This window comes from Canis lupus, chromosome 5, assembly GCF_048164855.1.
Source record: "Canis lupus baileyi chromosome 5, mCanLup2.hap1, whole genome shotgun sequence".
Classification (NCBI taxonomy): domain Eukaryota; kingdom Metazoa; phylum Chordata; class Mammalia; order Carnivora; family Canidae; genus Canis; species Canis lupus.
Window position 1 is genome coordinate 22,339,528 of NC_132842.1, and position 12,006 is coordinate 22,351,533.

A 12,006-nucleotide genomic window follows, 5' to 3' on the forward strand; every position below is an offset into this window, starting at 1 on the left:
AGTGCTGTAATCTAAAATGTTTTCTGCACTGAAAAACTTAAAGCTGCAAATATGGTTTTTACCTTTTTCCAGTGGGGTAGTCTTGTCCAATTCCATAAGCCAGAAGAGCTGCAGATGGTTCGTGGATTAACCGCAAAACATTAAACCCAGCAGCTCTGGCTGCTTCCCTGTGGACGATTTGCTTTCAATGAATTTAATATCACAACTGCTCAAGTATTTTCTTGACAAAGAAAATAATGTGTGCATATACTGAGTACAGAAAAGGAAAGCTCGCAAGACTGCCTGTGTTTATAAACTTTAGAAAGAGATTAAAACAAATTTACAATACGTTTTGGAACTTTCCAGTTTCTATAACTTAGGGTCAGAGTTCTTAGCATCCTACAAGTGAATAAGCAATTATCTGTCCCAGAAGCAACTCGGATGCTTGCTAAATAAAGTCCCATATGAAACTCTATCCTTAAGGCAAAAATATGCATGCTTGCCACTTACATTTGCATAATGACACATAAAAACTACACCCAATTTTTGGCTTAGATGTGAAGATCTAAGGTGAAAAAGTCATTGCAAATATTTTCTAAATTGTATTATTTTTATATAATTCCTACATAAACCTTGATTGCATGGAACGAAGGTAAAGCAATTTATAAACATCAACCTAACTTGGTATTAAAAACATTTCCTGGGCAGCCCGGGTGGCTCAGCGGTTTAGCGCCGCCTTCAGCCAGGGGCCTGATCCTGAAAACCTTTAAGCAAATAAGATAAACTTACCCAAGAGCATTTTTTTGCTTTTCTCCAAAATCAAATGGAACAGTAATAACTACATCGTTTGCATCTGAGCCCAATACAGAATGTGCTGTTTCTGTATATGAAAAAACATACAAATAAATTCCAATGACAAAAAAAGTCATGATACTTTGCAGCTTTTTTTTATTTTTTAAGTGGCTTATTAATTTGTGCCAATGATCTTCTCATTGTAAAGACTTTCCAATTCACCTGATTCCCCACCCACCCCACTCATTTGCTTCTCTGGATCTCTTAAAATGTGCAGAACTTTTCGTGGTTTTGGGTTTGTGGTCATGGGAACCAGGTACTTTCCAAAAAGCCTGGTTCTTAGGCTTCAGAAATTTCAACCACCTCCCAAATTAGACTGGTTCTATTAAGAATGAGCTTCTAAAGCGTCAGTGTGAAGACAAGCGGCATGTTAGTTCAACATATTAAAAGGCTGCCCACAAATTCCTAACACAATTCCAGAACTGAAGTGAGCCTGATAAATAATCTACTCCAGAATTTCCCAAGTTGCTCCACAGCATACCACTCAGCTTGGTGCCTTCATAGGAAGTGGTAATAAGCCAGACTGACTTAAACTGCCTAAGTAAGTGTTCAAAGAGCACTTCACCAAGCTTATTCAGCCACTTCAGCTTAAGAAGGTGTGAAAATGCTAACCTGGCCCAACCCATTAACGTTACTTCTAAGGAAACCAAAGTCAGGGAAGGTAGTCAATTAACCAAGGTCACAGGGCCAGGTAGTGGCACAGTCAGGTCTAGCATTAGGTCACCTGCATCTGCTCAATCACCCCACTTCTCTCCACATCAAGAAACACCCCTAACTTTTTCTTAAGGTCAACTTTTAAAAGATCTCTTTGGCTCAATACCTTTCATCTTACTAAAGATCAGTCTGGCAACATCTTCTGGATTAACAAACTTTGTTTCTTCACCAGTATCTACTTCGTATCTTAACTTTCCATTTTTTTCAATGACCTATAAAGGAAATTGCGTGTTAAATAAGGAATAATTTTAATAAAAACACAAAGTTTCAAAATAATATAATAAGTTATAACCTTGGTAATTACTTTGTGTAAAAGAATAATAGAATCATACTCACTAAACATTTACTCTCCGTGATGTATTTCTGAGCCTGGGGATCATCAGAGCTGTCCATAAAGATAAAGATAGTCAAATATTAAAATAAGTATTGTTGATCTGTAATATGTAAAGATTATGTATTTCAATACTACTAAACAAATATCAAAATACAAAATTATTAAGTTGCTTAATATTAAAAAATCATGATATAGACAATAGATCAAATGGATACAATATTTACAATGGTTATAGTAATTCTATTAGAGTATTAACCTTCACATTTGAAAGTAAATAGCTCTTATTTGTTCTGATCTTATTATGAACAGATGCTATACAACTGAGGGTAATTTTCCATAATATCAATGACTTTATGTCATATACTCTTTCACCTATGATCTTGAAGACCCAATCACTAAGATGAAAAAGATAAAATCTATAATGTCCTATACAAAGTGGGCATTAAATGTGTATAGCAATGAAAAAATTACAATAGGTGTTATGTTGCTCAAAATAGCAATTTATGCAGACTACAAAATGTTCTCACATGTATTACCTCACTTGATCTTCACAACTCTTAAGTGGGGTTAATTTGGCAGGTATTATTTTAGAGATAATAGGTTCATAGAGAGTCAACGACTTATAAGCTAATAAGGGGCTGAATCAGGATCCAATCTTCTCAGGCAGGCTCATGGTGTTTACACTTTACCAGCTGCTCCCAGTAAGAAGGTAAATGACTGAAGTACTTCTGCCCCTTTGAGCAGTGACAGGAGTCTTTGATCCTTGGCTTAACTTCATCTAGAAATTAATGTAAGCCCTTTCACTTAACCCTTCTTCCAACAGGGCTATAGCTGTTCTATTCAGAGACTAGTTTTAAGAGGAGTTGGAAAGTAATAGTGACTACCGGTTGCAGAGTTATTGAACATCTGAGGACTCTAACCCATGTAAGAGGAAGACAAAGGGGTTTACAGCTCAGAAATCTCTCAGAACACTTGCAGATTCTTCATACTTCTTCTCTATTACCCAAAAACTGATAGAGAGGGAAATAGGTAAGGAGCTTGCCCAAAGTCACATGGTTAATTCATGGCAGAATGGATTGGAATCCGGATCTTTAATACAAAGTTTAGTATTCTTGTCACCAAGCCTACACTTTCTCCCTTTTTAAAAATCCAGTATTTAGACTATATCCTGGACAAATTATTTTCAGAGTAAGAAAAAAAAGATGAAGTATGTCCATACTAATTTTTTTGCACCAATATGATTCCAGCGTGACACTTACCAGTTTTCGTCAGAACAGAATTTTAGTCAACCAGGACAATTTACGTTGTTCTCTGCAAACTATCTGTAAGCTATCTAAGACAATTTCCAAGGAAAGCCTTTATTATGGAATTTAAAGAACTTTTAGAAATGGGAAATTACTTCTCCACTGCCCTGTAAAGAGGGCCCTACTCTTGTGAGGACAGGAAGCACACAAAGCTCTAAGGGCCATATACACGCAAGACCCTGGAGATTTGCTAGTAAAGAAACAGAAAGCAGAGAGTGGAGGTGACGACAAATGGTCATGGATATCACCAGAAAGTAGCGGACTGACCCACAAGCACATACAAGTAATAACTTTATTTGTCCATACCAGGATTTAATCACTTAACAGAAACACAAAGGATGGTGGGAAGTTGGCATACACAGCACCTCATTTACATCATCATCTTCAGGAGGCAGAGTGTTAATCCCACCACTGTATCACCTCTACAAGCAACGCCACTTTCTGTTCCTCATCCTTCCTTAAATGTCTCTTGCATCATCAGCAGGCTGTTGGACCTGGCACACATCAGCACTAACTTGCCACAGGGTCTTCTTCCCCGTTACTGTCATAAAACAGTGCCTTCCACATCTGAAAGCATTTTTATTTTTACATTCATCTGTTCATTTGGCCCTCACAACACTCCTGTGAGGTAGGTAGGAGTTATTCGTTTTTCCCTCTGTAGGTGAGGAACCTGAGTCACAGAATGGTAAAATGACCTGCCAAAGGACGGGCAGGTAGGAATGGCTGGGCCTAGAGCTTAGGCAGGATTTTAGGACATGTTCTCATTCATATGACCCCCTCCTAATCTTTTGCCTCTTTTTCTGTTTATCTCATGAAGAACTTTCCCTTTAATTTTATTCTCACATTAAGGTTATTTCACCCAAAAGATATTCACAATCCTACCCCCAAGTTTAACTCCACTTTTGTTTTTTAGCACTTCTCTTATCGCAAATTAATCCCTGCATATTTACTTTGCTACCATTAAGAGATTAATATTGTACAGATCTACTCTCCTTCAAGTATTTCCCTGTTTTTCCAGAAAGTCTACATATCTACGTTAGTGTTATCCAGTCGTAACTGACACACATCCCTCCACATAAAGGCCTAAAACAACTGAGAAAATGCACATACACACACACACATATCCATTTCACTGTCTTAATATATGGTTCTTTAAAGCAAGGAACGGATGTATGGTGTGGTGCTTATTTAAGATGAGTATATTGATAAATATTAATACCACAGGATGCTTCCTTAAAATACAATTGTTACCAGGATTTCAAACATACAACATGTGGCTATGAACTGAAGACACTGCAATTAAAATTTCACTTTGTCCTTTATAACATTTATAGAATTTTTTTAGAACTGGAAGGTACTAGAAAAGCCATCTAGTACAAACCTCTCATTTTAAAGAAACTGAGGCACAAGAAGGGCACGTCATCTGCCCCATATAACAAATTGTGACAGGGTTATTAGAACCCAGTTCTGAGTCCAGTGTGTTGTATCACACCAGCTGCCTTCTACATTCATCATCTGTTCATCAGAACGGCTTGCTTGCTTGCCATCCATTCATGGTTCCAGGTGCATTCCCACTGTTGTTCTATTTATCTATCTATCTGTATTGCCAGCTTTTAGGTAAGCACCCAAGCCTACAAAATATAAACAAAACCTCTTCAAACATGCCTGCATTTGTCTTTGTTTTAGCCTGTAGACTGGAGGAAAAGCCTTTTAAATTCCAACGCTCCTATCTGTATTTCCTGAAAGTACTAAGTAAATTACTTAAAAGCTTTAGTTAGTTAATTTAATAATGGCCAGTAATGGCATTCCTTCTAAAGTAAGTTGGAAGTATAGCTCAACACCTTCCTATCTCCTAAAGGAAGTGTGTGTGTTTTGGGCAGGGAGAGAGGTGTGTTTGTTGAGGGCTTTGTGCTTAAAAGGAGTTATCTATTGCAGGCAGTCTTTATCCGCATCATTCTCAACTGTTGCCAAAGCTATCCTCTTCCACCATATGCCATTAACAAGGTGAACTTTTGTCTACATCATATGAAAAAAAATGACTTTGGAAAGTTCCCTAGAAGAAAGTTTCCTGGTGTTCCCTTTCTGTAACATACTAGACAGAAAAAAGGCTAGGGAAAAAGAATGAAATTAGCTAGAAGAAATTGGAAAACAGATTCTAAATTGTTTCCACATGTTGTTCAAATGACAACCTAAAGATATGTAATTATGCACACAGAGGGACCCAAATGATATGGAATGCAAAGAATTTACTTACATTTAATATTTTATAGAACACCCAATACCTCATTATATTGAAGATTATCAATATGAATCATAACACACAACTGTGGCTCCCTGTCCGTTCTGAATTATACCCTTATAGTGATAAGTCATTAAGAACTAGTAAAATGGGAGGGCATGATGGTTTGATCATTGAGTGCTTACCAGTAGGTATGTCACAGACACAGCAGTGAAAATATGAGATAAAGGTACAAACACATGTATCTATATTAGTCTAATGAGTTATAGAGAAATTTTAAAAAATGAAGATCTTACAAGAAGCAGTCAAGTTAAACTAGTAAAGATTCAAGCAATGAGGTCATGGTATACACCATAATTCTGTATCTTGTCAGCTAATGTGCTTCACCCGAGCCTTACCTCGGCCAAGGTCATATGTATCAATAACTTACATGTATATAGTGTGTAGTGCTTTTAAACTTTTAAACCCTTTCACATCTATTAGCCATTTGATCCTCACAACAACCCTGTGAGGTAGGCAGGTCAGGAGTTATTACCTAGCCCCCATTTTACAGATGAGGAAACTGGTGTAGAGGTAAACTAAACTGCCTCACGTCAGTAGCAAAGCCACAGCTGACCAGCTCTCTGGCCTTGGCTCCATCTGTTTTCTATGAGACCACTCCTCATATATCCAAGAGGTCTTTTGATTAGAGAAGCCTGGGAAAAGCAACTAGCACAGATCTTCCTGCTACTCTGCATATTAAATGGTTCATCCACTCTTTTTTTCCAAAGGACCTGTGGAAGGAGCCAGGGGACCAAAAGGCAGGTGTTGGAACTGGGCTTCTCCCAGTTTAGGAAATAGACTCTTCTGTAACGAGTTCCTAACTTTTGGTATTTGAAATTAATCTTTGAAGCAATTTTTCAAGCCCTAGCTGAAAAGCACCGGTGGCCTCTTCCACTGCTGTTGCCAAGCGTCTGACTGCGATCACAGCATCCCTGCGGAGCTCGTTGGCAGTGTCTTGCTGAGCACTGGCCTCCTCACCAATAGCAATCAGCCTGTCCAATTTTTCTTCCTCACGCTTTGAAAGTTCTCGTGCCAACCTCCTGTTTTCTGCCAACTCAGCCGCAATAGTCCTGGCCACTGACCGCCTTCTTCGCCTTGCCCACCTTGGAGGGGGCTCACTGGTCAAGGGCCTATCCCCACCAGAAACAAAAGGAACTCTGGAGGAAGAGGCCGGAGGCCGCTGTGTGGAGGCCACCCCAGGAGTGTTTCGGCTGGTACTGGCGCAGGGACTGGGCTCACCGGACACACCCAGTCTGGTCATGGGGCTGCTCTGACAGGGAGCAACTGCACCTCTGAAAAGGTGGTGGGAACTGCTGTAGCTGGGGGTCCCTTGAGAGCACCCTGAAAAACAAAGCAACAATGTTGCAAAGAGGACATTCCTGCTAAGGGAATGCTTGGAGCCAGCAGCGGAGCTGAGAGACAATTATAAAACTCTGGTAGTTTCTGAAAATGGCTCTTTCCACAAGGGTCTGGGAAGATTTCAATTCCTTGATTTGGACACTTTGGCCTACCGTCTTACCTCCAAAACCTCCCCTCTGCCTTCCCTGAACCCCTTTCCAGGTAGCCAGACAACCCAATCTCTGGTCACAAATTTCTAAGTACCCACTATAAATAATACCAAATCGTTTGGTTCTAAAGAATACTTCTTCCATGTTGAAAAAGCTCCAATATCTTGTATACCTAGAATCATTGCTTTTGAAAACCTGGAGCCCTTTATCTTACCAGAAGGCTTAAAAAACAGAGGGCATGGGGCAGAAATAGAGACAATGCTGAAGAGAACACCATCCAAACATATACTGCTGTTTAGAACCAAGTGACTCTGGCACCCCAATCCTTCACATGCTTGGGAGTTACCTGCACCCGAGGATTCATCCCAGGAGTCCTCAAGGTCACTGGTTTCTCGCATCTGGTCACTGATTCTCAGTTGACAATCCTCATCTGATTCCTTAACTGTTTTCAAGATAGGCTGATGGTCTGCTGCCTGAGTCCTTTTTGCTCTGAGAATGCTGGCTCCCTCTTCCCCTGGGGTGTCAGAGGCCACTAAGTTCTGATCACAGTGCTTGGCCCAAGCAGTATCCTCCATTAAGTTGTCTGGGTCAGTCACTATCTGATTTCGGAGAAGCTGATCCAACGTATCATAAAATGGACAGTGTGGTGGCTCACCCATACTTGTGGCATGGGCAACATACGCCTTTAAATATAATGCCTTCAGAACTTTAAACTTGGAGCGGCACTGACGTTCGGTGCGGCGGAAGCCTTCCTGCTGCATTCGCTTAGACACAGCCTGATAGACATCTGCATTGTGATGCACAGTCTGGAGGCGCTGGATATACTCTGCCTCGCCTAGTATGGAGAGAAGAGTTCGTGTCTCCTGTCTGGACCACCGGATGCCCGCACTGCTATTGGAACTGGCCATAGTGGACTGGGAAGGAAGGCTAGCTGCAGGAAGGTCCTGGGCAGCAAGGTCAAGTCTGAAGGTGTGGGGAAGCTCTGTGTGCTCTCAATGTACTTCCAGGAGCCAGCCGATTCTTCCCTCTCAGGGCTAATTGTTGAGAAGCCAGGTCCAAGGACCGCATTTCTGGCTGGAAGGCCACAGGGGAATGAGAGTTACAGGGAGGGTGTAAGGATAACTGTGGCAGCAAGTTAAATGGTGCTACCTGTAAGTAGGGTGCAAACAGGCTGGATGCCAAGACTAAGAGAGCCCAACTGTGAGTTCGCCTGGGATAGGTACTGGACCAAAGGCTGAGACGGGCCTTACTGGCTTGGTAAAAGGGGACCGGCTCCTCCACAAAAGAGAGGGTGCTTCTAAGGCCGAGACTGGATACAACTGTATATCCGTAAAAATCACATTGTCTTTTAAGTAGATGGAGAGAGGAATATCTGGACTGTGAGGCAGCTCACTTTAGAGAAGTGCTAGCAGGACCATGGTTGAACAGCAGGTCTGAAGGGCGCTCATACTTTGCCAGCCTTGGCCTAAGCAGCATGCTTTGGCTACATATTACCATCTGACTGTCACCATTGCACTTTGTTAAAAGATAACTTTTAGAGTCAGAAAAGCAAACTTAAATTGTTCCTGATAATACAAAGATTTTACATAATATGGCAGAAAACAATTGTATCATTACTCCAATCATCTGCCCTATAACATAAAACAGGGCTACCAGGAGATAGATCTATGGAAATATGCTGCATTTTGATTGCACCAACATCAGTATCCGCGTTGTGATACTATAGTTTTGCAAGATGTTACCAATGAGAGAAAGTGGTAAATCTAGTAATATATTGGATCTTTTTGTATTATTTCTTATAACGGTAAGCAAATCTACAATGATTTCAAAATAAAAAGTTTAATTGCAAAAAATCCTCTATTGCTGGCTGCTTATAGTGAGTACAGCTTCAAAGCCCATTTAGAGCTCCCTGCTTTTTTAGGGTTTTATAACTTGAAATTTTTGACACCAGCTAATTTGTTTTCAATATGCTCAATACTCAGTTTTATCAACACATAAATGGATAGAGAAGTATATTTATCATCAGAAAAATTTAAATTCTCTCCAAAGTATTATTGTTTTTGACTTAGTACATAAATACCCTAAGAAAAAAAATAAATATCAAGTTCAATTTAACTAAGTACAGATAAAGGATAATAAAAATATCTATATGTATAAAAGAAATAAATATTACATTTAACCCATAACCCCCAAATCCTAAGATCAACACGGGACATTTATACTTAAATTCTCAACTGAACAAAAAAGAAAGGAAAAAACCTGGGGCTAAGGATTAGAAGTCCTGACCTGCAGTCCTTTCTAGCTCACTCCCCACCCGCCCCGCAAGTGAGCAATAGCATAACTCCTGTGCCTTGATTTTCTCCTCTACAAATGGGGAGGAATAAAACCTGCCCTACCAATCTTCTAGGGATTTGAGAGGATTAAATAATAGATGTGAAAGCACTTTGAAAATTTAAAAACACTGTACCAAGTATTACTACTCCAGTGAAAATGAAAACCTCTAATTATTATGGTAATCTATAATTTGAGGAGACAGAAGTCTGGAGAAGGAAGCCTCTTTAATCTTTTAATTAAAGTTACAACAGATGATTAACCTGATTCTTAAGATGTTAATTAAGCTGTTTCTCTAATGATTAAATTTGTAAGCCAACTGGAAAAGTTAGTTCCCAGAAAGTGTCACAAAAGGACCCGAGGAAGAGAATCAATAGCTTCTATACAAACTATGACCAATTGTTACATATTTTGCAAAATTCAACAGTGCAGAAAAATCATCAAATTCCCACAAAAATCTTTTAAGTTCCCCCAGTAATGTAAAAAGGTGAAAAATCCAAATTACTATTTCTAAGTGAAACATATTACCATCTATACAAATGTTGGCATTTATCAATAAAAAGAGACCTCTCAGCAAAAAACAAATTCCTGAATGAATCCCATCCTCAAGAAGATACAACACTAATTATTAAATGAAAGAGCTTACTGGGATAATCTCTGAAAATGACTTAATCATAAAAAAGCAACAACAACAACAAAAAACCACAATGGTGTTTCTGGTTTCATTTCACATTATGCTTAGAATGCATAAACATTCTTAATTTCCATATATAAAAGTATTATTTTATTCCATACCTTCTGCCAAGGATCTGCTTTACTTTCATTACTGTATTTGAAATATTTCTTATTCTACTTTGTTTTGCTGCCAATCCAACAACCTGAAAAAGAGTACCATATTACAATGATGTAATCTTAACTTATTTTAAAGTAAAAAAATAAGGGGAATAGTACCTCTTCATTTTCTGTGTAAGCAACAACAGCTGGAGTAACTCTGTCACCTGCATCATTTGCAACCACATCAGCCCGGCCATCCTGGAAAAAAAAAAGCACAAGGATATCAGGTCTTTTGAAACACACACACACACACACACACACACACACAGTCTCATCAGGCATATGTGGGCCAGTGTTATCTTGCCACATCTGTAGAAAGAAAACTGATGTTATCAATATTTTAAACTTGTGGATTTAACTGCCATTATTAATTTCCTGGATTTTATATAAGATCAACATTCCATTAAGAACTGCCTCAGTTTTTCAACCTGCTCTGCGTAGCCAATCATTGGGACAAACATATACAATAATAAGATGCCTTATTACATCACCCTTCCTAGTTTTCTTCCTTCCCTGACAAACATTATCTTTCTTCCTTTTCCTACGTATGACTAAGTAGCACTAAATCCCTTTGGTTTTTCCAAGTCACTTGACATTTGAATGCAAGACTAACATCAGGGGAGTTCATTATTATTGTTCCTTCCGCCTCCCCACCGATGAGAGGAAGGCTACAATTTTTCGTTAAGCTCTCTCGTTCAAGAAAGGTCAAGTCAGTAAAGCATGACCACCAACTGGCAGGATTAACAACCCCAGTTCCAGACCTCCACCACGCAGGCCTTTCCTGACATTCAAAAAACCTCCCGGCTGGGACGTTCAGGCCCCCCTCCGGGCCTCCAGGGGCCCTGACGTCCCCGGGACCGCCCCCGCTCCCGGCGTCCACGAGGTCCTCGAGACCCCTCCCGGCCTCCCGCCGCCCCGCCGCCCCCGGGGCTGCCCGACTCGGAGCCCCAGTGCCCACGACGTCCCCGAGACCCCTGCGGCCTCCCGCGGCGCTGCCGTCCCCGGGCCCGTCCCTCTGGCGGCCTCCCGCGGCCCTGACGTCCCCAGGCCTTCTTCTGTCCTGATGTCCCCGGAACGGCCCCCCTCTGCCGGCCTCCCGCGGCCCTGACGCCCGGGGCTGCCCGACTCGGAGCCCCAGTGCCCACGACGGCCCCGAGACCCCTCCGGGCCTGCAGAGGCCCTGGCGTCCCCGGGCCCGGCCCCTCCCCCGCAGGCTCCCCGCAGGCTCCCCGCAGGCTCCCCGCGGCCCGGACGTGCGCGGACGTTCCCGGACCCCGGGCCCCGGCGCCGTCACGACCCTTTCCGCAGGGGCTGCGGGGGACCAGGCCGGGTGCGCCCGCCCTCCGCCTCCAAACTTCCCCGCGCGACCTTCCTAGGCCGGCGACACGCTGCTCGCAGCCCCGTAGACCGGAGGGCTCGGCCCCGCGGCCGGAGAACGGGGCGGCCGGCAGCGCAGACCCCAGCTCCCCCAGTCCCTCACCTTATAGACGGCCACACAGGCTGAGGTGCAGCCAAGGTGAACCCCGATGGCCGCCATGAGGCGGCAGAGAAGGCGGCAGCAGTAGCGAGGGGTCCCCCTGTGGCACCAGCTTCGGGCCTCGGAGCAGCCCCATCAGGCACCGCGGAAACTTCACGTTCCCGCCCGCCCACTGCGTCCGGTCCACCCGCCGCGGCCCCCCGCGCCGCCACCAATCAGCGCGAAGGTTTCGCCTTTCCTCCCGGACTGTCGGCGAATAGCTTTCCTGGGCCCTCCCAGCCCCGCCCTGCCGGGTCCGCAGCGCGTGTGCGGCGGTGCGCACGCGCCGGTCGGGAGGGCCTGGAAGGGATCTCTTCGCTCCGCCCCCTGCGGAGGCCAATGGGAACTCAGGA

At 42.6% G+C, this 12,006-nt stretch overlaps 2 protein-coding genes across 3 annotated transcripts in view; both read right to left on the minus strand.

The window, feature by feature from the left end:
* Positions 1-11,759, minus strand: part of HSPA14 (heat shock protein family A (Hsp70) member 14) — a 38,159-nt gene extending 26,400 nt beyond the window's left edge. The window contains exons 1-7 of the mRNA XM_072825712.1: positions 11,618-11,759; positions 10,255-10,335; positions 10,099-10,181; positions 1,882-1,930; positions 1,652-1,757; positions 769-859; positions 63-167 (exon numbers count right to left, since the gene is read on the minus strand). Of these exons, the coding sequence (XP_072681813.1) occupies positions 63-167; positions 769-859; positions 1,652-1,757; positions 1,882-1,930; positions 10,099-10,181; positions 10,255-10,335; positions 11,618-11,674 (572 nt within the window). The 5' untranslated portion in view covers positions 11,675-11,759. The remainder of the gene's footprint in view (positions 1-62; positions 168-768; positions 860-1,651; positions 1,758-1,881; positions 1,931-10,098; positions 10,182-10,254; positions 10,336-11,617) is intronic.
* Positions 3,462-10,311, minus strand: MSANTD7 (Myb/SANT DNA binding domain containing 7). 2 transcript variants are annotated; one of them, XM_072825726.1, is made up of 4 exons: positions 10,255-10,311; positions 10,099-10,181; positions 7,319-8,046; positions 3,462-6,805 (listed from the first exon to the last, which is right to left on the minus strand). In XM_072825726.1, the coding sequence occupies exons 3-4, from the start codon at positions 7,878-7,880 to the stop codon at positions 6,282-6,284; spliced, it is 1,086 nt and encodes a 361-aa protein (XP_072681827.1). In that variant the 5' UTR covers positions 7,881-8,046; positions 10,099-10,181; positions 10,255-10,311; the 3' UTR covers positions 3,462-6,281. The 2 variants fall into 2 exon arrangements, with proteins under 2 accessions (XP_072681827.1, XP_072681828.1); XM_072825727.1 differs by lacking the exons at positions 7,319-8,046; positions 10,255-10,311.
* Positions 11,760-12,006: the final 247 nt, after the last annotated feature.